The following is a 27,346-nucleotide window of genomic DNA, read 5'->3' as shown; positions in this document are numbered from 1 at the left end:
AGACTCTGCCCCTCCACTGAAAGCATATGTGGATTGAAAGTAAAGGAGGGGAGGGGGTTCTGACTGAGAGCACTGTGTAATTGGGTTGTAGATATGTTAATGTTTTATGCTAATGTTTATCTGAGAAAACAATGAAGCCTTGAAATGTAAGTTAGTTAATTCTGTAACCTAGGTATGCTAATAACTGTCGGGGCTTTTAAAATGGAGCTAATAATAGAACCTACCTCTCCCAGTAGTTCTGAGGAATCATACGAAATAATGTTTGTAAAGTGCTTTGCAAATTTTAAAGGGCTATATAAAAGCTGGCTATTACTGTTATTGCTGTTGTTATTAGCTGACATTTATATGCCAGTTTAGGTTCAAAGCATTTTTTCATCCATTATCTCAATTCATGCTCACTGCAGCCAGGGAGATAAGCAGGGCAATTATTGGGGTGGCTTGGGGGGTGTGGGGAGAAAAAAGGGACAAACATTTATTAAGTGTCAATTGTGTTCCAGAAACTATGATGACTACTTTACAAATATTATCTCATTTGATCCTTGCAACAACCCGAGGAGCCCGGTGCTATAATTATCTCCATTTTGTTTCTGTTGTTCCCTCATTTCAATCAAAGTATGTTCTGACGCTTTGTGATCCCATTTGGGGTTTTCTTGACAAAAGTAGTGGAATGTTTGGCCCTTTCCCCAGCTCGTCTGACAGATGGAAAAACTGGGGCAAACAGGGCTGGGTGACTTGTCCAGGATCGCACAGTTAGCAAGTATCTGAGATTGCATTGTTGAGTCAGATCTTCTTGACTTTAGGCTGGTCCAGCTAATAATTAGCCTCTTCCTCCAGATGAAAAAACTGAGGTTGAAAGTAATTTGTCCTAGATTATAGGGCTAGTCAGTGGCAAAGTCTGGAACCAGGTCTTTTAAAGGTCTTTCAGGATATCAGCAGAGAAATTGTGGGTTTGGAAATTATGTGAGTCATCAAGAAGGTTTCAAGAACAGACTATAAGAATGTAAACGGAAAGGACCAATGACATTAAAAAAAAAAAACACTCTAATTATTATCTTATTACAAATAGCCTAGGCCCAGAAAAAAAAAAAATGCACTTCCCTATCCCATCCTTTCTTCTCAGTAGAAGTGAGAAACTATTGGTGTGGAGTAATATCTATATATCCACATCTAACTACCTTTCTATCTATCTAGTCATACTCAGTAAACCAGTGGATATTCTGAGTTCAAATCCAACTTCAGACAGTTATTAATTGTGTTATCCTGGAAAGTATCTTAATCATTGCTTCAGTTTTCTCATCTGTAAAATATAGATAATAAAAGCACCTATCTTGTAGGGTTCTTTCCATGTACATTTCTGTGCACTTTTCTTGAAACATTTTTGATATTTGGCATCATTTCTAAACCTAAAATTTCTTGACTAATATAATGAAAATCAATTCAATCCAATAAATCAGTAATCTAATAAACATTTACTAAATGTGCAGAACCTACCTTCAGCAAACTAATAGGCTTCCAATCTTCAGGAAGAGGTAAGACAACACACAAACGGAGGCAGAAAAGGCTGGGAGCAAAACAAGGGACAGCTTAGAAAATAGGCAGGGCCACCGATGGAGAATGGAGTGATCTTGATGTGGGTGAGGTAGGCACCGGATGACGGTGGGCACCAAAAGTTGGGGTTCAGTCATATGAAGAATTCACCATAGCCATTTTCTTTGCCAAAGGCAGATTTATTTAGGGGAATAGGTTATAGACAAAGTGAAGGCATACAATAGGAATGGTAAAATGAAATAGAGTGGGAGAGCATATGAAAGACAAGTTCCTCAGTGCAACTCAGAATTACAGTAGAAAGGGAGCAGCCCATGAGGCTGGGGCATGTCCTTGGCTGGCAGGCTGACCCCTGAAAGGACTTAGCCCCGGAGAAGTGGGGTTGGGAAGCAGTGCAGTTAGGGGAGACACTACTTGGCATGGAGGAAGGGCAGAGTACTGCGTCAGATTGACCCAAAGGAAGGTAGCAGCCGTGAGATGGCCCATAAGTAGATTTTATGAGGAAAATTTCACCTTAGGGACTTCACTGGGATTTCTGTCAGAGTGTGGCAAGGTAAGGCTGCTCTGAGACTCCAAGAGGACGGGTCTCAGGGGTTTGACATACCTTGGATTTCTGACTAAGTGAGCTCCCCAGAGGGTAGGACATGGAGATAAATTGATCTCTATTAGTGCCTTCTCCTTGCTAGCCTCAGGGATCAATTCTTTAGTTTCCTTCTGTCCAACATCCCAGTCAAGACCTCATCATTCTGAGAGTATAATTTATTCCTTCTATAAAGAAAGGCATTGGGAGGAATTTGGTGCTCTAATCTCCGCTCCTTCCAAGTGTCTGCGGGAGGTGGAGTCAATCAAGATGGGAGTTGGCAAGGAGTTGGCAAGTGGTGAATTTAGACGTGAGGAAGTTCTTCTGTGAGGGGCAGCTGATCCCAGGCATCCCCTGGGAAGGGAACAAACAAAATGCTAATTATAAAACATAGGCACCTGGCACACAGTGATCACTATATAAGTGAATCTTTAGCTGTTCTTTTTATCAGTATTACAAGGGATGGCTCAGGTGGGGGGAGGAGAAAATGGGTTTTATAAATAAATAGGATATAAAAATAAAACAGATCAATAAATGTTTTAAATGATGAGTAAGATAATAATTTCCTCTGTACTTTGCCCTCAACCCGAGTACTGTGTTAGGTCTTGGGTGCCTCAGTTGAGGCAAAGTATTGATGAGGTGAAGATTTGGAGGTCAGAGGAAGGTGATCAGTTCAAGCATATGAAGAACAGTTAAAAGCCTGGGAAGACCTGGGGTGGGGAGAAGGGAAGGAATGGAAGGCAATGGGTAAAAGAGGAATAAGGCTTGTTCAGTTTTTGCTATAGATGGAAACGGTCTCAGTTTCTTCCACTATAAAATGGAGACAATAATAGCACTCACTTTGCAGGGCTGTTGTGAGGACTGAATGACATAATATTTGTAAAGTACTTAACACAGTTCCAGTTTCCAGTATTAAGCACTTAATAAATGCTTCTTCCTTTTCCTTCACTTTACTGAAGGTCCTCAAGCAGAAACTAAGTGACCAGTATTTGGAGATATCATAGAGAACCTCTTAACAGTCTTGGCCTAGACCTCTAAGGTCCCTTCCAGCTCTGAGATTCTGAAATCATTGAGCATTATCTGTGTCTTTAGGAAAAGGAAAAATGAATTCAGGGAACTTCTGTGGTCATAATGCAAGGAAGCAACTATATCTGAGGGAAATAATTTTCTCTTAGGTCTAATGAGACCTAGGCCATAGAGAGAAAGAAAGGACTTTGCTTTTTCAATGAGGAAGGGAACGGAGAGACATAGCTCTGGCTATAGATTGTCATTAGAAAAGAGGGCAAAATAAGATGGAAATCGTCTCTGTAGCCACAATTTACCTAATGCATTTAGGATCTATACCCCAAGAATTTCTTGTATTGCGGTTAATTCATAGTTAAACATCAACTGCTTGAATCTGAACTCATTTGTGTTGGAGAAGACAAATAGGTGAGCTAAAAAGTAAGTGTAGTAGTTGCATAATGGTGATAGTAGTGGGAAGAGAAGGAAGAAAGGAGAAAAAGGAGAAAGAAGAGGAGGAGAAGAAGTAAAATGGAAGAAAATAAAGAGAAATTTCTAAAGTGTCTTATGAGATAAGTATAATAACTTTTATTATTTCCATCATTGAACACTTTGATGGCAAAATGGATAGAGCCCAGGGCTTATAGACAGGAAGATGTCTTCCTGAATTCAGATCCGGCCTCAGACAGCAGAGTAACTCTGAACAAGTCACTAAACACTAAACTAAACTTTGGTTTCCTTAGCTGTAAAATGAGCTGGAGAAGAAAATGGTAAATCACTCTGAAATGACTCAGCAACATCTCCATCAGACAGATTAAAAACCCAAAGTCTGAAAGAGTGTCATATTGGTTATATAACTAGATATATATTGTGCTAATTATGTACTAATATGTATGTGTATGCAAATAAATATAACTAATGACTGTCAGCAGTGGCACTCCAACAGGGATCCTTCATAAATCCAAGTCTAATACTTAATAGATATTGAATTGAAGTTCTTAGTTCAAAGCAAGGCTTCTGGAGCAGAAGCAGGTAGCCTGGTTCTGATATTAGAAAACCTTTTCTGGGGACTGGTCTGAGCTGTCATTAATCACTATGTCACCAGGGGGTCATAGTGAAGAAAGCCATCCCACCAGGGGCTGGGTTTTGATGTTGATTCTCAGCCACAGCTACTGTCAATTGATTCAACTGTTTTGGAAAACAAATTGGAATTATACTCCAGAGTTCCCAGAAACACATACACACACACACACACACACACACACACACACACACACACACACAATCTCTCTCTCTCTCTCTCTCTGTTTCTCTCTCTCTGTCTTTCTTTCTCTCTCTCTCTCTGTCTCTCTCTCTCTCTCTCTCTGTATGTGTGTGTGTTTCTCTCTCTGTCTCTGTCTCTGTCTCTCTCTGTGTGTGTTTCTCTGTCTCTTTTTGTCTCTGTCTCTGTCTCTCTGTCTCTCTCTGTGTTTCTCTGTCTCTGTCTCTGTCTTTCTGTCTCTCTGTCTCTCTCTGTGTTTCTCTGTCTCTCTCTGTCTCTCTGTTTCTCTCTGTGTTTCTCTGTCTCTCTGTCTCTCTTTGTCTCTCTCTGTCTCTGTCTCTGTCTCTCTGTCTCTGTCTCTCTCTCTCTCTCACTCTCTCTCTCTCTCACTCATGTTTCTCACCCTCTCTCCTCTTTTCTTATCCTCACAGTCACTTAGGGGCTGCTGGGATATTAGAAACTCATCATTGGTAGAGGATCCCAAATTCAGTAATGACATTGAGGCACCTTGGTTGCATGATGGTGAGTTCCAACGAAGTCCAAAAGCAGCATAATTGGTGGGAAATGGAGGGAAAGTGTGCTGAGTCCCTTCTTTAAACATAAGTTCACGATCCTGCACAGAAGTTAAAGGATCCAAAAGGAGGGGCTAAAGTCCTGATGAGGCTTGAGTAGCAGGCAGATTCAATGGTCTTGCTAAGGAGTTTGCAGGTATGATAAAGGCAATTGAGAAACACAAAAGGTTTCTGAGCAGAGTAATGACAGTCAGGTCTATGCATCGGGAAGATTAAATCAGCAGCTCTGTAAAGGATGGAAGGAGAAAGAGACTGGAGTTAAGGAAGGACAATTGGGAGATTAAATGGTCCAGGTAAGAGGCAAAGAAGGCCTAAACAAGGACTGTAGCTGTTCAAAAGGGGGAGGATGTAGGTTGTCAGATAGAATTGATGAGTCTCAAAAAGTGACAGAATATGAGAGCAAAAGAAGAATCAAAGATGATATAATGAAAGGGATTTAACAAGGTTAAGAGAAGGTTATTAAATATTCCTGAGTTCAGGTTTATTCTCTCTATCTATTATGCCATCTAGCTACCTAGAAATAAAGGATGGAAAATAATTAGAGATATTCATTGTTTATTCCTGGGTCAATAATAACAAATAATTACAAAAATGACTATACTAAAAAAATGTCCATTGATTGGGGAATAGCTAAATAATTAATGTAATAGAAATATTCTATAAGAGAAACAAAAAATATTTAAATGAACTTAAGCAAAGTGAAGTAAGCAGAACTAGGAAAACAATCAATAAAACAGAATGACCTAAACTGAATGCTGTAAAGTTATAATGACCAAGTTTGACTCCAAGAAGAGATATAAGAAGACATTTCTCTGTACTTTTTTTTTTTTTTTTGGTGTAGAACACTGAGTATCATGAATGTAGAAGATTGCATAACATGAATTATAACTTTTTTTTGTTCATAAAAAACCTTTATACTAAGTTAGGGGCAAATTGGAGGAAGAAATAAAGTTGTAAATACAGATGATATTAAGACAAAAAGATATCAATAAACTTTTAGTTTTTTTAAAAAAGGAAAAATGCTATATTGCCTTCATTAAATTTACTGATTTATCAATTGGAGAATGGCTGAATAAATTATGATATATGAATGTTATGGAGTATTATTGTTCTGTAAGAAATGACCAGCAGGATGATTTCAGAAAGGCCTGGAGAGACTTACATGAACTGATGCCGAGTGAAATGAGCAGGACCAGGGGATCATTATACATGGCAACAACAAAATTATACAATGATCAATTCTGATGGATATGGCTTTCTTCAACAATGATTCAAACTAGTTCCAATTGTTTAGTAATGAGAAAGAACTATGGGAAATGAGTGTGGACCACAACATAGCATTTCCACTCTTTCTATTATTGTTTGCTTGCAATTTTTTTTTCCTTTTTGGGTTTTTTCTTTCTTTCTAGAATTGGTTTTTCTTGTGCAGCAAGATAGCTGTATAAATATGTATACATATATTGGATTTAACATATACTTTAACATATTTAACATGTTTTGGACTACCTGCCATCTGGGGAGGGGATGGGAGGAAGAAGGGGAAAAGTTGGAACAGAAGATTTTGCAAGGGTCAATATTGAAAAATTACCCATGCATATGTTTTGTAAATAAAAAGCTATAATTCAAAAAAAAAAAAAAAAGAAGATGAAGACAGCAAAAAGGATGATGGAATTTCCTTTAACCATCAGACTGGTCATGCATGGGCAGACTGAGAAAGAAACTATATATATGATAAATTACTGAGTTGAATATTCAACATAATGTGGGGAAAGAATCCAGATATGGTTGGTGGAGGAAAAGGGAAATTTGCCTTGAAATCTTCACAGGTTGTTAAGGTAGGAACCAAGAAAATGTTTTTTCCATCAACTTCACAGATATCTGTAAACTATGAAATCACCAGTCTAAACATTTCCTAGCATTTTTATTGGTTGAAGTTGGTACAAGTGGTTCCATAAAAGATACCAACCAACTTATAATCAAAGGAAGTTTCTAACAGACACAGAGCATGTCTAGAGAACATATATCAAGGAAAATGGCATTTGCCACATATGTTGGTTAGTCTTATAGAATAACACATGATTATTTTCTACAGTGTGAGATCTATTACTTTTGCTTCTCTGTTACCATCATCAAAATTGGGTTCTAAACCATCTAGACCATCATTACACCATTACACCACCATTACAGTCATGTAAAAATTGCTTGAGTGAAAGGTGGTCCAGGATAAAAAAAAGTTTAAGAAGACTGGCTTTAACAAATATAACAAAAATTATAAACAAATTAAATTAAATAACAAACAACATTGATAATCTATCGATATGCCTGTGATGTGCTGAGGATAAAAAGAATAAAAAGGACAGCCTTTTTTCCTCAAAAGGGGTTTAGGCAGAAGCATACTACACACATGTAGATATGGTAGACCACAGATGCAGAATAGGCATATGTTTTTAGACATGACTACTATGTTGATTATTTTTACTTAAATATACTTGTCACAAAATGATATATGTATGATGGTGTATTGATTGAGGGAAGGAGGTCTTTGTGAAGTGTTGACGATGTGGATTTTGGAGTCAGAAGACTTTTAGTCTTTAGTTTGGACTAAAGACAAAGAACAGAGATGTGTATCTCTGGGCAAGCCTTTTTTTTTTTTTTTTTTTTTTTACTTATCTGGACCCACTGTCTTATATAAAAAGAAGGGGTTGAATCAGATAACTTTGGTGGTTCTTCCAGCTCTAAATATAAGATGTTATGAATATTTCTCCCTCTAGAAATATCCAATTCATGGAATTCAAAGGGATACACATCAATTGGGAGAACAGCTAAATCTGTATGATTGTGACGGAATATTATTGTGCTATAGAATATATATGTGCTAAGAAAGGACAAGCAGGATGATTTCAGAAAAGCTTGTAAAGATTTACATGAATTGATGATGCATGGTGAAGTGAACAGAACCAGAACAATTGTACCCAGTAACAACAATATTGTTTGATGAAGATTTGTGAATGACTGTTATTCTCCGCAATACAATAATCCAAGACAATCCCAAAGGACTAATGATGAGACATATTATCTGCTTCTAGAGAAAGAACTATATTGTTTGAATACAGACTGAAGCGTGCCATTTTTTACTTTATTATTTTTTTTGTTTGAGTCTTCTTGTACAAGATGACTAATGTGGAAATTTTAATATAATTGCCCAGGTATAATCTATATCTGATTACTTACTGTCTCAGGTTGGGGGGAAGGTAAGAAAAGAGGGACAGAATTTGGAACTTAAAACATTAAATAAAAATGTTTTAAAAAATAAAATATCCAATTCAATTTATAGGAATTTTTTAAAGACCCACTATTTGTAAGTCACAGAATTAGAGACAGACTCGAGGAGAAAAAAGGTGCTTCCAAATGGCCCACCCATAGCTAGTAAAATTGTGAAATGGAATTCAAACTCAGGTATGACTCCAAACCAAGCATGCTTTTCACTATGCTCTATTGTCTCTCAGACAGGTAGAATGTGATGAGGGTAAAGAGGAGATCCAAATAAAGAATTCTAGGAAAATTTGAGGAGGAAGTGAGGAAAGGGGAGGGGACACATGAATCAGAGAAGGAAGGTTTCATGGAAGAAAGAGCATCTAAGCTTAGCTTGTTCTCAAAGGAAGAAGATATCAGCAGGCAGTGATGAGGTCATACAATTCAGGAATCAAAAATAATTATGAAATGTGGTCATCTTTATTTCTCAGATATGCTTAATTTGATTGATATATTTATTTAACTTTTTTTTTTTTTTTATCCTGGAAGTATCTCAGATCCCTTAGGCTGGTATTTATCGGTTTTTATCAATATAATACAAACCTGAAAGTATTTTGTAGCAAAGTTAGTTTAGGAAATGAGGCTTCAGAAAATATACACACATTTATCGTAAAGAAACTACACAAGGGGCAGCTAGGTGGCACAGTGGTTAGAGCACCAGCCCTGAATTCAGGAGGACCTGAGTTCAAATTTGGTCTCAGACACTTAACCCTTCCTAGCTGGGTGACCCTGGGCAAGTCACTTAACCTCAATTGCCTCTTCAGCAAAAAAAAAAAAAAAGAAAGAAAGAAAGAAAGAAAGAAAAAAAGAAAGAAAGAAAGAAAATACACAAGTTGGATACATCTCTACCAAATATCTAAGAAATTAATCTCTGTGACAGATCTACAGACTCAGGTTGGATTTTGGGTGGGAGCAGAATTGGTGGATGATTGTGAGGGCACAAAGAGAGTAGAAAAAGCCAGTCTCTCATCAGTCATTAAACATTTATCCATGGGCAAGACTTTGCACTCTAAGCTGGGACTACAAGATGAAGTTCCTGGCCTCAGAGAGCTCACTGTGTACCTGAGGAGCTAAGAAAGAAGTACAGAATAAAGAGATGATATAGGCTTCAAGACAGAATGAAAGTGGTTAAGTGGTAAAGAAAATAGTTATAGGTCATTATGACCTAGGAACAGACTTCATGGCTTTGAAAAATGGGTAGGATTCTGATGGAAAGGAAGAGAAAGGGCATTCAGGGTGTGTGTGTGTGTGTGTGTGTGTGTGTGTGTGTGTGTAAGAGAGAGAGAGACAGAGACAGAGAGAGAGCTGGTATTCACATAAAATAGTACAATAATAATAACAGCATTTATATAACACTTTGAACAAAGACAAATTACTTAATTTCTCAGTGCCCCAGGCAACACTAAGATTTTTAGCTTCTGAACAGTTTTTGATCTGCTTTACTGGAAGTTTTCATCACACAATTCACTATATGAAATCACAACTCATGACCAGGAAAAAAAAATCAGGACATAACACTGAACAGGTCATTTGAGACTAGATTGTCTGGGCCTTGGATGCCGAGGTTAAAGAATTTTATTCTTTACAAGTGAGACAAATTCCAGGAAGTTTTTTGAGCGAAGGAAATGACATGCTCAGATGCTCCAAGTGAGATTGTCTAACCCTGGGCTGGGGTGGAGTGGGGTGGGGTGAGGGAGAATGGGATCTAGATGAGGTAACAGCGCACAGAAAGAATTGAACATGTTACCTTTTACCTGTAGATTAATCCACTAGTAGAGTATATTCCTATTATATATTTCCATCATAGATTATTCTTGCAATCTGCTGATTTGTTTTAGTTCTTTCTGAATGGCTGTGCATTTGAATAACAGGTAAAGGAATCCATATATAGATGGGTGTTAGGACCCAAAAGTGAGAGAAAGGAGTAAGACAGTCATTCATCGGGCTAATCCTTTCACCATCTTTGCATAGTAGAGCAAAGCTTTTTAAACTGAAGTCATGATCTCATATGGGGTTGCAGTTTGGGGTTGTGAAATTATGATTTATTATAAGCCTTCATTGAGAACACACCTCAAGCCTTCCCTTTGACAAAGCTTTTCTTGTCTGTCCTTTGGTGAGAGATGAGTGGAGGAATATCAATCAATACACACTCTTTAAGTTATGTGAGGGAATAGCCTTTCAACCATTAGCAATTTGCTTAGGAAGCAGCTCTTCCCTCCTCCCTCCCTCTCCCAAACTCCCAGCTTTTTCTTCAGAAAGTTTAGGTTAATTAATATCCTTAACAAAGTTGCAACTTGTAAAAAAAATCCACATAAATCATTTGGCATTTCTATATTTTGCCAATAAAGTCCAGCAGCAAGAAATAGAGAAATTCCATTGAAAATAACTGTAGGTAATATAAAATATTTGGGAGTCTACTTGCCAAGACAAAGCCAAGAACTATATGAATACAATTTTAAAACACACAGAAAATTTAGATGGTTTGACATTTTATGGATTAAAAAAATTTTTGTAATAGTGCTATCCCCTCTTAGATACTCAATGGATATTTGGTCCCACTCTTTGTGCTTTCTCTAGGCTTCAGAGATGTTCATATATAGTTCAGCAAAAGAAGCTGCTAGGTGGTACAGTACATGAATTGCTAGATCTCAAGGCAAGAAGCCTTGAATTCAAATTCCACCTCAGATACTTAACTGACTTTGTGACCCTGAGCAAATCACTTAATCTGTGTCTGTCTCAGTTTCCGCATTGATAAAATGGGCATAATAATAGCACCTACTTGGATCCACTTTATAAATCAAATGAAATAATATTTGTAAATTGCTTTGCAAACCTTAAAACTCGATAAATATATTATTTAAATATTCAGTTCATCTGCTAAGGGCATATTCTATACAAGATCTTGTGCTAGGCATAAGATCATTAAAGATATAAAGGCAAAATCAAAAAGGTCAAAACAACACTTCTTGTTCTTGGAAGTGACCATTCTACTGAATCCATACAACTTTAAATAGATAAATAACAAAGTGAGGAATGACAGAGGTAAAGAAAGGAGAGGTCCAAATGAAGTGCTCTAGGAATATTTGGAGAAAATGAGAGGGGAGGGAGAAAGAGGGACAAGAAGTTCATCAAGGGGCCTAGGGAAAGACTAAATGGAGAAGGAGACTCCTGGACTGAGGGTTAAAGGAAGATAAGGATTCTCATAAGTAGATATTGGGAGGGAGTGCATTCCAGGACTGAAGGATAGCTTATAGGAATTCTGGAAAGTGGAAGATGCATAGTTGTGGAATAGCTAGAGGTACAGTTTGGCTGGAATACAGATTGCTTAAATTTAAAATAGGCTGGGATAAGGCAGAGACTGACTCTGTGGTTCTCTGAAAAAAGTCATATTAATTACAGAAGGAAAACTTAGCCTTTACCTAGCATCTTTCTCCTAACTAACTTAAGGTAGTATAAACATATTAATCTGCCAACTTTCAGGAGCCACAGGCTAACAGCCAAAGACCAACAAATGCAATAGATAAGGGTAGATTCTTATTCCCCTTGAGTACTCAAAAGGAGCTATTCCCTGGGAAGAAATCTTTGGTCCCCAGAGGGGGGAGAAAAAGTGATAAGATATATCACAGCCAGGGTAGCCCATCAGAATTCTTTGCTGAGCTAGACGGGGCCATCACTACAATACGTACCACCTGGGTTTCAACTACCAATATTAAACTTGCAGTGCTGGAGATTTGTGTATTTGTGACTGAGGATAACAATTGTTATATAGCATCCCCCACATACACACACACTTAATCTAATTGCATGTAGTTCTTAGACAAAAGTATAAGCTGATTGCAAAAATTCAGAAGTCCTTACATTTGCTAAAAATAATCTATAACACAAAGGTTCCCCTGTAAAAAACCTCTCCTCTCCTTTTAGGCAACTCTCACCCACCATCCCCAGGCTCTAATCTTGAATATATATAAAAAAAAGAATTGTACTTTACTGTCCCACAAACCTGTCTGTTTTCAAAGTAAAGCAAGAATTGTCCTATTAGGGAGGCCGTCAGTAACTGCGGTTTGTGAATGCTGCTTGTTTATAGAAAGCAGTAGCTGAGGACAGACACTTTGAAACCACCTGTGAAAGAATTAAAGACCAAGGGGGGCAAACCCCCCGTCACAAACAGAATCTCACTGATCAAGTGTGAAAGAAAGAAAGAAAGGAAGAAAGAAAGAAAAAGCAAAGGAGATCTTTGCAGGCCACCACTAGATGGACATAGAATTCAAAAACATTCTTTAGTGAGATCAAGGATGGCCAGCTTTGAAGCCTGGAGGGTTGGAGAATTTCAGAAACTGGCTGGCCATGGCAGTCATTACAGTGAAGAAAACTAAATCTTGCACTTGCTGGACTAAAGCATTTAAATTGGAATGATGTCAGATTTCACAGCTATCTTATGTCCAGTGACTTTAGGGAACTCTGTAAGGGAAAGGGGGAAAAAAAAAGATTGTTTTAAATAGCTGCCAGATAGGAAATCAAATAAGTACTCTCTAGGAAAGAACACTGCCAAATTCACACATTCTCACTCTTTCTCACTCCCTCTCTCTCACTCCCTCTGTCTGTCTTCCTCTCTCTCTGTCTCTATCTTTGTCTCTCTCTGTTTGTCTTTCTGTCTGCCTCTGTCTTTGGCTCTCTGTCTCTGTCTCTGTGTCTCTGTCTCTCTGTCTGTCTCACTCACGTACAAGGCAGAATATCAAGAAAGTAGCTTTCTAATTGAGTGTTCACAGCATGCTAGGTACCAAATGAAACATACAAAAAGATGTGGCCTTATTACAATACCCAGTCACATAAGAAAAGAATGCAGAATTACTATTAAAAGTCAGTCCAGCAAAGTAGAGGGAGATGTGGACAGTTTGGCTCACTGAACTGCAAAGTATTGTTGGTATCTTTTATTTTTTTTTCAACATTTAAGGAACATTTTAAAAAATGTTTATGTACAAAACCTTGTTCTGGACATTTGGGAAGAAACATGTGACAGTATAAAATATAACAAGCCTACAGTTTCTGACAAAAATCAATGTGCAATAATAATGAAGCAATTATATTTATGGTGATGAAATCTTAGACTTTTATAGTGCTTTCAGCAAAACATTTCAAAGCTATCTCCCAACTTGTAATCTCCTTATGCTCATTGATACAACTCAATATAACAGTTTACTGAGAGACAAACGTAATTCAATTGAATAAACATTTATTACTTGTCTACTATGTATAAAGCTGCTGTTAGATGCTGGACATACAAAGATAAAAAAGAAGCAGTCTGAGTTTAGTCCCTTACCTCTTGGGTTTTCTGGTAGTGGGGGAAGGAGATAGAATATGAGAAAAAGTATACAACACTTTCTAGGTGGGTATTGGGTTGAGTATTTCATGTGCATAACTGTGTCCTGAGCTGCCCAACTCAATTATGGGAAATGAAGAGTTGATAAGAATCAAGTTGCCTTGATCAAAAAGGCTTCCAGGAGAAGGTGGGTTTAAAGCTCAGTTTGTGCAGGAGGTAGACTGAGATAGAGCTGTGATTGGCTATTTTAGAGAGTATAACTAGAAATCCATACCTCAATTTTGGATTGGGAAAAGGCAGATAATTTAACTCCAATACCTTTTTTTCATTATTCAAAGTAGGCATTATGGTGCTGCTAATATGCTGGGCAAATTGACAGTAGAAAAGAAATTTTTAAAAGGAGTACTAAACTCATTCACTACAAAATTCAAAACTGCTTCAGCAAAAAACCTTTAAAACTTGAAGTCTTTTCACCTTGTAGGTTGACAAAGTAAGGACTGTGAAAATGAACAGTAATCTTTTTAGTAACAAAATATATTTTATATATTTGCATGTGTAACCAACTACATTTAAAATGCGTTTGTTTGTTAAGGGTCACTGCACAGCCCATGCTAGTTATTTTCTTACTTTTTTTTTTTTTCTAGTTAGCAATCCTGAGCACAAAAACTAGGGAAAGTGGGTTTTAAACTTTGATTTGTTCGGTTTTCCTTCAGGAGGGGTCTTACAAACAGAATCCTTGAAGCATGATTTGAAAAAGATGGATAAGATATTCACCCAAAATTCAACATCACCTTTAATCTTGCCCTCCTCCTCCTCTAATCCCTAGGTAATGTTTTGTGCTTCTTTTGCAGGAAAGCAATTTTGCTAATCACTTTAGCACCAATTCTTGCATCCCTGGCAATACCCAGAACAGCTTCCATCCAAGTCTTTGATGTGGGAAAGAAACACACACACTCTCCTATGTAATCTGAAAACAATTCACCTCTTGCCAATGAATGAACAGCACTCCACTTTAATGGAGAGCAAGTTCTGTGGAGGTTTCTAATCCTTTCTGCCAAAGAAGAGAAGAGAGAGAATCACTCAGGTAGCCAGCCCAACCTCATTCAGGAGTTAAAATCACATGGAATGTTTTGTGGTGTGTTTGGGGCTTTTTAAAAATATCACTTGCTGAAGATTACTGCTCTCAGGAAAATCAAAACAACTCAAGATAAAAAAAAAAAATAAAAAGATTCCCCATCACCAACTCAAACAGGATATTCTTCTCAACTCAGATAACTCTTGATCTAAGTGTATTACAAGAAACCTGCTTTAATCCCTCAAAGCAATGGTGTTACAGATAAGTAGCCTGTAACTGAGGTGGCTTAAATTCCAGAAATGTACAAAAGAATGGGTTGGAAACCAAACTAAAAAAGAAAGGCTCAGTCTGCCTGACTGTGACTTGAAGAGAAGGGGTAAATTTAGGGCAGAGAAAATGCAAAGAATGACCCCTAAAGGGGAACTTGTCATGAAAGTCCGGAGTTATCTGAATGGTCTTTCAGGCTTTTGCTGCTGTTGTGTGTGGTGTGTGTGTTTGGGAGCTGCCAAGGTTTTAACAAACCAATTTGCTTTAACAAACCAATTTCAAATTGTTGCCCTCCTTTAGGCTATGTGGGGGAGGGGCTTTGAAGGTACACTTGCAGACTTCAGAGTGGCTTTATAACATTAGCCTTTAATTCCTCAGAGATGTTCTTTTACTTTTTGTATTCTCTAGTTGCTGGTTAGAGTGGGAATCAAATAATAAGGCCTCTCTCAGCATTGGCCTGGCCCTGGATGACACCTTGTTACCCCACTGAGTGCCTGGTCAGCATGTTTCTTTAGGGCTGTAGTCTGGGGGCCCCCTCAAAAAGCTTTCCTTAGAGGCCCAGAAAGGAAAACTGATGGCCACTGCGTGTGTGCTTGAAATCCCCACAGTGCGGCTAATTACTCAGAGATCTTCAGAAAGGTAAGTCTGCCTTAGTCTAGGAGTTAAAGCTCAGTAGGTTCTCAGTGATGAAGCTTTCCATTGTCTTGCCTTATTAAAGAAAAGACTATAGAAATGAAGTTTATCCTTCTTACTTGTAGAACTTTGGAGAGCCCTTTCTCTCTCCCCACCTACCTCACCATGAGATTCCTACCTATTTTTAAAAGTTCAATTCAAACGTCTCCTCCTCCGGGGAGCTTTCCCAGATCCTTCTCCCTTTTGGTAATGACCTTTCCCTTCCCTTGGACCTCGCCCGACGCTTTGCTTGCACTTTTTATACACTTCTTTGCTTCTGTTGTGCCTCCACTAAAGTTGTGCTGGGATCCTTCCTCCTAGGGTAAAGGAGACCCCGGGGTCTTGAAGGCTTTGCTGATGGGATACAAGTTCTGGTAGTCCTATTTTATTGAAGCCACTTTGAGTATGGACTCCAAAGGCCCGCCTAGGTAATTCAGAAAGGCCCATCATACGCATCAAGTTCCTGGCACTTATGTACATATGATTTTAAGGAATGGAAGGGATCATCGCAGTCCAAGTCCTTCTTCTCTGCTTTGTTTTGTTTTGTTTATGAGGCAATTGGCGTTAAGTGACTTGCAAGGTCCCACAGCTAGTGTCTAGGAACAGATTAGAATTCAGGTCCTCCTGGCTCCAGGGCTACTGCTCTACTGTGCCACCTAGCTGCTTTACAAATCTTTCCTTTGACTGCTTATAGATAAAATCAATCAATCAACGAACATTTATCAATCATAGCCTTGGAAGGAAGTTTGGAGCTCATGAATATTAAAGCCCAGAGAATTTAAATGAGATATTTGCTACATTCAGGTAGTGAATAGCAGGGCTGGGATTCAGGCCTGGGTCTTTTGAATAAAAATCCAGCCCTCTTCGCATTGTGCCAGTGTGTCTCTGGCATAGAGGAATTGTGACCTGAGTACATGGAAAGAACACTGATGAAAGCTCAGATTTATTTTTTTTTTTGAAGGGATTGACTAATGTATAGGAGCTGGTCCCCCACTGAACTATAAATTCCTTGAGAATACAGGAATTTATCTAAATTTTGCATTTCACATAGGATCGTATTCTTCACGCAGGAGTCAGTTAATGTTAAGTGAATCATAAGATAAGATAAGAGGTCATTTAGTCCAACACATACAAAGCATAGCACCTACAGTATTCAGTAGAAGGGGTCTTCCAACCTTGGTCTGAAGAACTGCAGTAAACTTACCACCTCCAAAGGTAGCCCATTCCATTTCTAGATAGCTTCATTTGTTAGGAAAATTTTCCATGTACTAAGCCAAATCTTCTCTATAACTTCTACCAGGTGGTCCTAGTTTCATCCGTAAGCACCAAGCAGAACATGCCTAATCCTTCTATCTCACAGCCCATTAAGTATTTGAATATAGCAATCACATCTCCCCTAAATCTTTCAGGCTAAGCATCCCAGCCTTTCAACCAACCCTTGCTGAAATAAGCAGAGGCATAGGAGAACCTTAAGATCTCACACTATGACTTAATATGTCTGAGAAATATTGAAAAGGACAGTTGTTAAGTGATTTGAGATGTGATAGGGGAACTTTGAGGGTAATTTTTAAACTTTAAAGAATTATTAAGTGCATGAAAACTGTATATGATTTCCAAATTCCTTTCTCTTATCCATATCCCAGTGCTAGCACAATGATAATAGATTTGGGAGGAGGTAGAAGGAATTGATGAAGACAGGATATCTGGAATCATGTATTTATTTAAACAAACATTTATCAAGATCTTAATGTGTTCAAAGTCTTGTGCTAAGAGCTCATGAATGAGGAACATAAAGTTATTATCAAGTTTAGCTATAGCACAGCTTTACTCTGGGACAGACTCTTCTCTTCCCTCCTTTCCTCCCCGCCCCTTCCAATCTTAAACTTTGGCGGTTAACTCAAGTTCAGGGAAGTGAATTTCTTCTCTTTCTTTGCCTCTAATTGTATTAACAACTCCTCTCAAACTCACAATCTGAGACTGGGAACTCTTTATCGTCTGCAGCCTCAGCATGGGTGTAGCCACTTTTGTCAATGTGTTCTTGAAGTTATCTCTCAAATCTCCCTTTTCCTCTTTATTCATTACTATAGCTCCAATTTCTTTTTAAGCACTGGTTAGCTATCATTTCCTCTACTCTTTTGCTGAAGATACTGTTTGTAAAAATCACTCTCCATTTGATGATTTTCAGAGCTCTCCTTTTCAAAGTCTTAGTTTCCCTGTTGCTTTTTTTCATTAAATTAAAGAAGTGTTAACACTTTCAGAATCCGCCTCTGTTTCTAGCCTCATTTATTTATTTGCTCTACTTCTGAGAATTGGGGGTGTCAGTGGGAGTGGACTACTGATCAATTCAATGATTGTCATTCACAATGACTTTTCAGAATTCTTTGAAATTGCTTCCTCCTAGAGCTTTCATATATATCTTTCTTAAACTTTTAAAATTCATTTGTCCATACAATTTGTGTATGGCACATTATTTTTAAAATGAATAGAGAGTTTCTTATCCCAGCAGCGACAGGTTTGCCTTCTTGGAATCTTAACCCATGGTTAAGCTTTCCGCTGAACAGCTAGTGGCATAGTGGACAGCTAGATCCAACAGACTTAGAGTCAGGGAGACTCATCATCCTGAATGCGAATTTGACCTCAGACTTACTAGCTGTGTGCCACTGAGCATAACTTAACTCTGTTTCCCTCAGCTCATTTGTAAAATGAACTGGAAAAGGAAATTACAAAACCAGTCTTTGCCAAGAATCAGATGCGACTCAAAACAACAACATCTTTTATCTTAGTGATATCTTTTTCCTTCTGATCCTGTTAGAAATGAATGTATTTTCCCAGTCATATCTTGCTCATATATTCTTTATAAGAATAAAATATTCTTATAATATTGGATTTAAATAGAGAGGGAAATTTAAAAAATCCATTCTGAATGAAACTTTTACTAGTCACCTGTGGTTTCTTTGAAAAAAATTGATTATATATAAAAGTTATTCAAGGTAAAAATGGCAAATGGAGTTTTAGAACATCCTTGATCTATTTAGCCTGAAAAATCAACTATGAGTTTATTTGGGAGTTCGTATATGACTCCTTAAGCATTCAAACCACTAAAGTAGGGAATTTTGTAATTCATTAAATAACCTCCACAAAGTAAAAAATCTGATCTCAGCAATTCTTTAGGAAAGCTCTGGGACATTCCTATTATGGAGCCTCTCCAGTTATCAAGTGGTCCAGCAGATGGAGATGCTGAGAGATTATGAGGTTGACTAGAATTCTGCATTCCTATAATATCCTTACCCAGCCTACCTCCTATTTTTAAAAAGGTAGTCCACTTATTCACTTGGCCACAAACCTTCTGAAGAACAGATTTGAGCCAATGGTTATTCTTGGGGATTCTATGCTTACCAAATAAAATGGAAGCTCACACAGAAACTAAAGGAGGGTTGGAATCTTTATTTCTCTAGAGAACTAAGAGGGATATGCGTTTATTTGACTATTGAATAGCAGCCTGACTTCTGTTTTATGTATCCAGACTTCTCTTTTTCCTCCCAAGTAACTGTTTCTGTTGCAAGTTCTCACTATAGAACTGAGAAATGAACCCTCTATCCTTGGTCAATGCCCAGGCTTTTGTGGGGAAGAAGTTATATTGACCTTGAGGCAACCAAGTTGGTGGTCCAGTGGCCATTGTCAGGGAAGCAGGTGGTCTGGCCAAGTTCCACATGCTCTGGAATTTTTCTGTTCAGAAGTTCTAATTTCCAAAGAGAAAAAAGGGACTCAGGCTGCACTTCTCATTTCCAGGTCAAACTGCTGAACCTGGGCGAGATTCCAGGCCATTGGAGCAATACTCCCTCCCCCAGAACCTATCTATACTTCTTCTCTTTGCTCCCTATGGTAGATTTCAAATCTGCATATCTTTTTCCTTTTTAGTGGAGAGGGCCCTTGTCTTTTCTGAGAATGATTGGTACAGAAAAGGTGTGTCTGTATGATGAGAGAGCATTAATATTGACATGTGTGTATCTAGTTACACAGGGTCTGCAAACCAGTACTAGTGAGTAAAATTTGGATTCAGCTTATTTCAACACCATATTTTACTTTGTACAAAAATATTTTACTTGTCATCTATACTTATACTTTAGTACCCGTTCCCTAAAATGAAAAGGCTTTCTTTTTGTTCCTTTGTTGTGAATTTTAGGAAGTACAATTTGCAATCTATTCAGAATGATGTAATGACTTTTACTTTAGAGAAGTTGGCTGTCATTCACAAAGCCTGTTCATCCCCAAGGCTGTGGTAAGGACAAGGTGAGTTCAAAGTGCCTTTTGTTGTTTCAGTATTGCTATCACCAAGTCTCAAACTTCTGCTAATGACTTCAGTGGCCAAGAAGATATTAATAATTATTAGTGATAATCATGTAATTGAAAATATTTTTGTTTTTTCCCCCCCTTTCAGTCAGTAAGCATAGATTGATGGTTGCCCTATTAACTTTACAGGGTTGTTTGCTTTGTAAAATGAAATTATTCTTTCCTTTTGAGGAAAAAAAAATTAAATGAAAATTTAAACTCTGAAATTTAATACTTATCCAAAATAACAATTTTACACCATCATTTTTAGATGGTGCTTATTTATTTTTTAAATGTCCTTTCCCCAAATTAATCAATATTTTAAAGCTGTAAATTAAAAAAAACATCCTGTCATGATCTCAGAAATTTCTTTAGGACTTGAGGTTCCTTCCGTCTTTGTCATTTGTGGTTTTTTGCCAGCTTCATCTACCAAGATTTAAAGAACCTTCTTTTTATTCCCAAAGGTATTTTATAGACTCTTCTCTCTTGTGCCACATAGCAATGTAGGATTTTATTCCTAGAACCCAGGGCTAATGGTGAAATTCATGTTTTGCTCAAGATCACTTTAAATACTGCCTATTGACACAAAGATGCATTATTCCCCTGGTATGCATCAGCCTGACTAATGATGGCATTATTCAACTAGCAAATATTTCTTAGATATCTGCTTTGTAGACATAGTTAAGAGTTAATATTTCTAAAATGATCAACCTCTAACTGTTCCTACCTCCCTATTTAAAAAAAAACATAACTACCAAATTATTAGTAGTATTTGCACTTAAACAACAAAATAAAGGACTTTGATGCTTGGGGTTGTCTGTTTTCAGCACAGTTGTGAAGTCAGTACTATGTCCTGGGGTGATGTTATCCGTCCTTTGGAAAATGGATTCCTCTAGCACAGCTGTTACTTTGGATGACTGGAGACTTTAAATACAGGTTTATTCTTTTACTGGAGTATTTCACAGGAAGGTCACTGGGCACCACTTTGAACACATTTTTTCCTCTGCTTTTGCAAGGACAGGACAGGGATTCATTATATCATGAATTGATACAGCTTGAGAAATACTATTCTTTTATGTGTACACAGTTTTTATAATAAAATCTCAAAAGAAGATTCTTAAAATTATTGGAAAAATGACTTTCAGAATATATATACTACCTATCAAATGATGAATAATTTTAGTTAACTTCTGAACTGCCTACTAAGGCATCAAGAGAGTTTAATTTGTTTCCAAAGTAGAATGCCCAATTAAATCAGCAGTCTTTTGAAATATTGAACATGTTTCCTTTAGGCCTGATTTTTCTTGCACATGACAAATATGGAAATATGTTTAAAAAAACTGCACATATCTAACCTATATCAGATTACTTGCTGGGAGGTAAGGAAGGGAGGGATAAAAATTTGGAACACAATCTTACAAAAATGAATGTTGAAAACTATCTTTACATGTATTTGGAAAAATACTATTGAAAGTTTTTTTTAAAAAATTGAATTTGCATAGTTTTTAGTTTTAATTCTTTCCTTTGGTATCAAGTTTTTTTAAAGTGTGTGAAAGAAAGTAATACAAATTAATAACTGAGAAAATGCATTACTGTATTCAACAAACTATTTTTTTAAAAACTTTTTATTATGTGAAGAACCTCTTGCTAAGTATAATATAGAATTTGGAATCTAAGAGATGACAGATCAGACAGCAGTACTTCAATAAGATTTTAGAAGATAGAAGATACTGTATCGGTATACTTAGTCTTTTTCAGAAAAATAAACATTTCAGCTTGACTCTCCTCTTCATACTAAATCCTCTAATGTTTTTAATATAGCATTCATTTACTGCTAGGTCTCCTAACCTTCTGTCTTCAAAACATAAAATCATAGTATTTCAGAATTATATGGGACCTTAGAGATCATTCAATACAATCCTCTCATTTACAGATGAAGAAACTGGCAGAAAGAAATTAACTTGGATAAGATCACACAGAAAGTCAGGGATAGAGCCAGGATGATCACCTTCCAACTCTTGTTCTGTCTTTTCTTCAAATATTACCTTAAAAGCTAGTTCTTTATTTTGTTTTTAATGGACATATTTTATAGAGGAATAAACAAGGATTAAAGGAGCCCAAGGGACTTTCCAAAAACCCTTGATAAGGACTTGGGTTTTAAATCTCAAATTTATTCTTTAATATTAACTGATAGTTATATGGTACTTTAGAATTTGCAAAACTTTGTGTTATTTTATTTGAGCCCCTAACAAACTTATAATACAGTGATGATTAACCTGATTTTACAAAAGAATAAACTGAGGCTTAGAGAATTCAAGATCATGATTGTATACTATATGAGGTGACATTTGAACTCAGGTCTTCCCGATGACAGATTTGTTATTTCCCCTCTTTTCATTTGGATAATTTAGCACAGCTAATATTTTTGAACTTGGTACAAGAAGGAAGATTGTGTCTTTAAACCATTCTCTTTGTTAGGCCAGGTGCAGAGTCATTTTAAGATCAAGGGCCTTTGAGGGGATGAGTAGTCACTAGCTTGGGGAGGTGGAGAGAGAGAAAGCTGGTCTCTTAGTTCCCTGATTAGAAGAGAGGTTGAGATAATGTTGGCAGACTATCTGTACTTCAATTCTTTGATTATTTTCCTATTATCTGGAAGGTTAAGGGTTAGTATTTGAGCCAGTATCTGATAGGGACAAAAGATGATGGCACACAATATTACTTATTACTTTTCCATCTTTTCAGATTATTTCTCCTAATTTCAAATGCAAAATTTAAACTCTAAGATGAGAGGCAATATGTAATTGTGGATAGAAGCTTAAGTGTGGAGTCTAAAAGATTTGGATCATTTAATGGCTTTGTGACCTTCATCAAATAATTCATCTTCTTTGGGTCTTAGTTTTCTCCTGTCCAAAATGAGAAGGTAAGATTTGATGACTCGCACTTTCCTTCTAATTCAGCACCTTAAATATGGTTGAAATGAAATAAAAGAAATACACAAACATACACAATACATATACAAACATATAAGTTGAAAATATCCTGGGGGTTTGTCTAATGGTCACTCTACCTTCAATCAAAAAGCATTTATTAAGGATCCATTATGTGACAATAATGGAAAGCACCAGTAGTATTGATGCTTGTCCTGAGACTTTGGACTACTTCATAGTTCATGTGAATCATAATGGCAGTAACCTAGCATTTCTTACTTGGCATATGATTAATAGGCTTAATTAATATCTATTGACTTTTAGATTATCATATGAAAAATTTTACATAAAGCACATAATTATTACTTATAACAACAACATTAATACTCTTTAAATGTGTATCCACAAAGAAACTTTGTATCTGTATGGAAAAAAAAGATAAAAGGATTTTGTGTAGATCAGAAAAAATATTTTTAAGGATTTAAAGACAACAACATATCATGACATGTATATTAGTTTTCTTTTTTATGGTCTTCCACATTTATGGTATTCTAAAATTAAAAAATAAGCTCAATGTTTAGAGTTAATTTGCCAGTTAAAAAAAATTGCCAAATGATTGTTATATGACACATGCAAGACCACCAAGAATTTAACATTTTTGTAGCACTTTACAATTCTTTATAAAGTACTTTATATATATTGTCTCATTTTGTTTTTACAGTGTATGGTGAGTATTATTCCCACTTTACAGATGAAGAAACTGAAGCTCTGAGAGATTAAGTTCAAGGATTTGTTGCTAGTTTGTTGGAGGAACCAAAATGTGAACCAAGGTTTTCTGAGCTCAGAGCTAAATCTCTTTTTCCTTCCTACTGTTTCATTATATTTATTGAAGTCAAGTATTTAGGGGGTGAAGGGATGGGAAGAAGGGTAAGGAAAGGAGGAAAAAGAAAGAGACAGTAAGGGACTGAAGAGAGGGGAAAAAGAAGAAAGAGGGAGAGAGAGAAAGATAGAGTGCAAAAGAGAATTGATCAGTTTTCTCTTTGGTTCTCTTTCTCTCAGAGATTTTTTTGAAGGCTAAAGTATTCTCTTTTTTCAAGATACTAATAGTTATACTTTTAGAGAGAGTAAATTTTAAGGAAATTCCCTGAGTAGAAGTTACAGATTTACTTTTGTGACAAGCCCTTTAACTGCATGACTCCAAACTTCTACTCCCTAAAAAGAACAAAAGAAAATCCTTTTTTTGGGAGGGAACAAACCTTTCCCAGCTTGATTTAAACCTCAGAGGGATGTTTGAAGAGAAAAATAATCATAGAGAAATTACTTAGCTTTTTCTTTGAGGTGAGACAAACTTTTCAGGGCTTTGAGTACATTCTTACTGCATTCTACAATGTTTCCTTGATTTACTTGGCCATAGAACACTTCTCTACTTGAAATATATTGATGGAATCCATAAAAGTCCATGTAGAGTGAAGGAATGGGTTGGAAAGGGAAAGAGGAGAATTCTGAAATAAAAAAAGCCATTGGGTCTATTTTCATGATGAAAGAGTGCTTTTTGTATATAAGTATTTTCGATACCTACATAACATTTGTATTTACTATGTTAAAGGGAAAATATTGCTAGTATTGGCATTAATGTCTTCAGAACACTGTTGCCCTTCCTTGGAGAAATCATAAAATTTCAATTCTAATCTAAATGTTTTCTTTGTTCTATTGTTTTGTTGTTGTTGTTGTTGTTTTGGTTAAGGACAAGACAGAAAAGTTCTGATTTTAAAAAACTATGGTCATTTTTCATAAAGATGGGTGGCCTGAATGACTGGAATTTAGGAACTGGTAATCTAATCATGATTTATTCATTTCAGCTGGATTGGATACAGTTCCTGTGCCACTAATTCTTGCACAATGAGAATGTGCTGCTCTGTACTATGCTATGAAAAACTATTATAATAATGATAGTAAAACTCTTTGGAAATATGAACATGTTTAATGTGTATCTCAAAATAGTTAGACTGATTGTTTTGCATCAGTTTGAAGATATTCCATCCCCATAGCTTTGTAACATGTCAAATTTCTTTACAATAATCTTCAAGGGCATGTCTAAATTCTTTGGTTGTACTGAAATTTTGTTGTATTGAATATTACCTTAAATAAGGAAACAATCTTTTGGGCTGGGTTTTGTAAAACCATTTCTAATGCAAAGGGATTTGTTGTAAAGGTATTTGTTATAATGGAATTTGACCTATGGTGATTATTTGGAATTTTCTTGGAGTAGTTCAAAGCATTTTACAGGGATCATCTAGTTTATCCCCCCAAAGTAAGGAAGAGGCAGGTATTATTTTCACTACAGATTTAGGACACTGAAAGGCTAAAGTTTTTGTTTAGGTTTTTTTTCTCCTTCAAGATCAAAAACTGAGCTTGTGACACTGCCAGATTCCAGGTCTGCACTCTGACTAGCTGACTAATCACCCACGCTATAGGAGGGAGAATGACAGAAATGCGGCAGTATTTTTCAGGTTAACCTTTCTGAGACCAGTGGCATTTCTACAGGTACAGTAACTATGATGCAGTTGACTCCAGATCTACAAAGAAATAAAAAACAGATAATGTAAAATCTTTCCAATTTGTGGCATTAAATATATTTTAGACCAGTGGTCCTCAAAGTGTAGTCCAAAGAATTGTTGGGGTCTCTGAAACCCTTTCAGAGGGTCTACAAATTTATTTCTAATATAGTAAATAGCTATAAATATAACCCATGTGAACAAAAACTCTTTGAACAGATCCTCGATAGTTTTTTTTTTAACAACATGAAGATACTGAGAACACAAGTTTGAGAACCACTGTTTTAGATCAAGTACTCAATCACATATATGATCTTCAGTCCTAGTGCACTTATCTCCTTGACCTGATCTAGGTGATGGTTTTGCCTTAATTTTGTTGCCCAGAAACTGGGTTAAGGCAAAAGGGGGAAGAGGAGTAGGGGTTGAGTCAGGTAACTGATTGGATCGTGTTTGAAGAATTCTGATCTCTATTCCTTTTTTTCTGCAGTATCCCAAATAAACGAGATGATTTAGGAAGATCCTGATATTATCCTTCACAGCTGAAAAGTCTTGTACCAGGCTTGAGAATTCTACCTTCATGAAATTCTTAAGTAGTTCCTCTGGTGAGGGCGGAGGAGGGATATCACTATGAAGGACCCTGACAGTCTCTGCCCTCAGGGAGCTTACAGCTAGGGGGAGTAGGACGGGAGCTTAGAAAACGGAAGAAATTGGCAGGGCAGTAGGAGAACTCGGGTAAGCACCGGGCAGACTACCCTCTGGGGCTTTAAGTGTAAGGCAGGGTGGAACGGATGCTTTCTCCCTCTTCCAAGCGCTCTCCAGCACACAGACACACAGAGACACGGAAACAAGCAGACGCACAGAGACATAGCCACAGACATAGACACAGACACTCCCATACATCCCCGAGACCTGAGAAGGTCACCTCCAAGGGCGATTGGGAGGACGCGGGGTCACATTTTTTGGGGGGGTGCTTCTTACGAATCTGCTCAGGGTTGGGGGGTGGGGTTTGCACCTGGGCAGGGCCTTGCCTATCGGGGCCCAGTCCCCGCCCTCTGGCTAAGGGCCCGGAGTCCCCGTACTGGGGAGTGGAGGGGGGGGGGGGAAGAGAGGCGGTGATTGACAGGCGGCAGCGACGGCGGCGGCCCGGGCTCCTGCCGCCCCATGTGACTCGGGCCAGGATGGCTTCGCCTTCCCCTTCCCCCCGCGGCGGCCGCGGCTCGGGCTCGGGCTCGGGCTCCGGCTCCGGGTCCTTGTGAGCGGCGGCGGCGGCGGCGGGTCGGCCGGGCCCTGGGCTTTGGCCTCATGGGGAGGAGGGGCACCCCGGGCCCCCACGGCGAGGCGGCGGACGCCGACACGGACGGCGAGGCCGAGGCGGGGCAGGCGGCGGCCGGGGCCGGGGCCGGGGCCGGGGCGGAGGCGGCGGAGGCAGAGGCCTGGCCTCCCGGGGCCGGCCCGGGGCCACCGCTGTGGCGCCTGCCCGAGGAGCTGCTGCTGCTCATCTGCTCCTACCTGGATTCGCAGGCCCTGGGCCGCCTGGGCCAGGTGTCCCGCCGCCTGCAGCGCTTCACCAGCCGCGACCTGCTGTGGCGCCCCATCGCCCGGGCCTGCCTCAACTCCGGCTTCACTCGGCACGGCACCGACCTGTAAGCGCGCCCTCCAGATCCCGCCCGGCCTCGGGCCGGGGCCCGGGGAAAGAGCGGGGACGCGGGGCCTAGTCTGGCGGCTCCCCCTCCCCCAGCTGGGCTCGGCGGGGGGTGTGGTCGCTAGGGAGCCACCTGGGCCCGGCTCCGCTGTCCCCCTGGTGTCTTTGCCTTGCCCCGAAGTTCAGAGCCTCCTGCTGTGAGCTCCCCTTAAATCCTCTAATTTATCCTTCTCCCCACTGGCCACATTGGCGAGCCCCTCCTCAAAATGACCCGCCCTGGGATCCCTTCG

General features: G+C 38.3%; 1 protein-coding gene and 1 long non-coding RNA gene across 3 annotated transcripts in view; one reads left to right on the top strand and one right to left on the bottom strand.

Annotated features, from left to right (window-relative positions):
• Window positions 1-1,726: 1,726 nt before the first annotated feature.
• LOC127551501 (uncharacterized) lies at window positions 1,727-27,005 on the bottom strand. The gene is made up of 3 exons (XR_007951111.1): window positions 26,924-27,005; window positions 4,896-5,186; window positions 1,727-2,479 (listed from the first exon to the last, which is right to left on the bottom strand). It is a non-coding gene; the product is annotated as an uncharacterized LOC127551501 (long non-coding RNA).
• FBXW4 (F-box and WD repeat domain containing 4) overlaps window positions 26,645-27,346 on the top strand; it is a 118,360-nt gene continuing 117,658 nt past the window's right edge. Inside the window, exon 1 of one of the 2 annotated variants that reach the window (XM_051981265.1) lies at window positions 26,645-27,057. In XM_051981265.1, the coding sequence (XP_051837225.1) occupies window positions 26,717-27,057 (341 nt within the window). In that variant the 5' untranslated portion in view covers window positions 26,645-26,716. The remainder of the gene's footprint in view (window positions 27,058-27,346) is intronic. The other variant, XM_051981264.1, reaches the window with a different exon arrangement.

The sequence above is a fragment of the Antechinus flavipes genome, chromosome 2, assembly GCF_016432865.1.
Source record: "Antechinus flavipes isolate AdamAnt ecotype Samford, QLD, Australia chromosome 2, AdamAnt_v2, whole genome shotgun sequence".
NCBI classification, from domain to species: domain Eukaryota; kingdom Metazoa; phylum Chordata; class Mammalia; order Dasyuromorphia; family Dasyuridae; genus Antechinus; species Antechinus flavipes.
The sequence above is the reverse complement of the archived record's forward strand: the minus strand, read 5'-3'. Positions and strand labels throughout refer to the sequence as shown.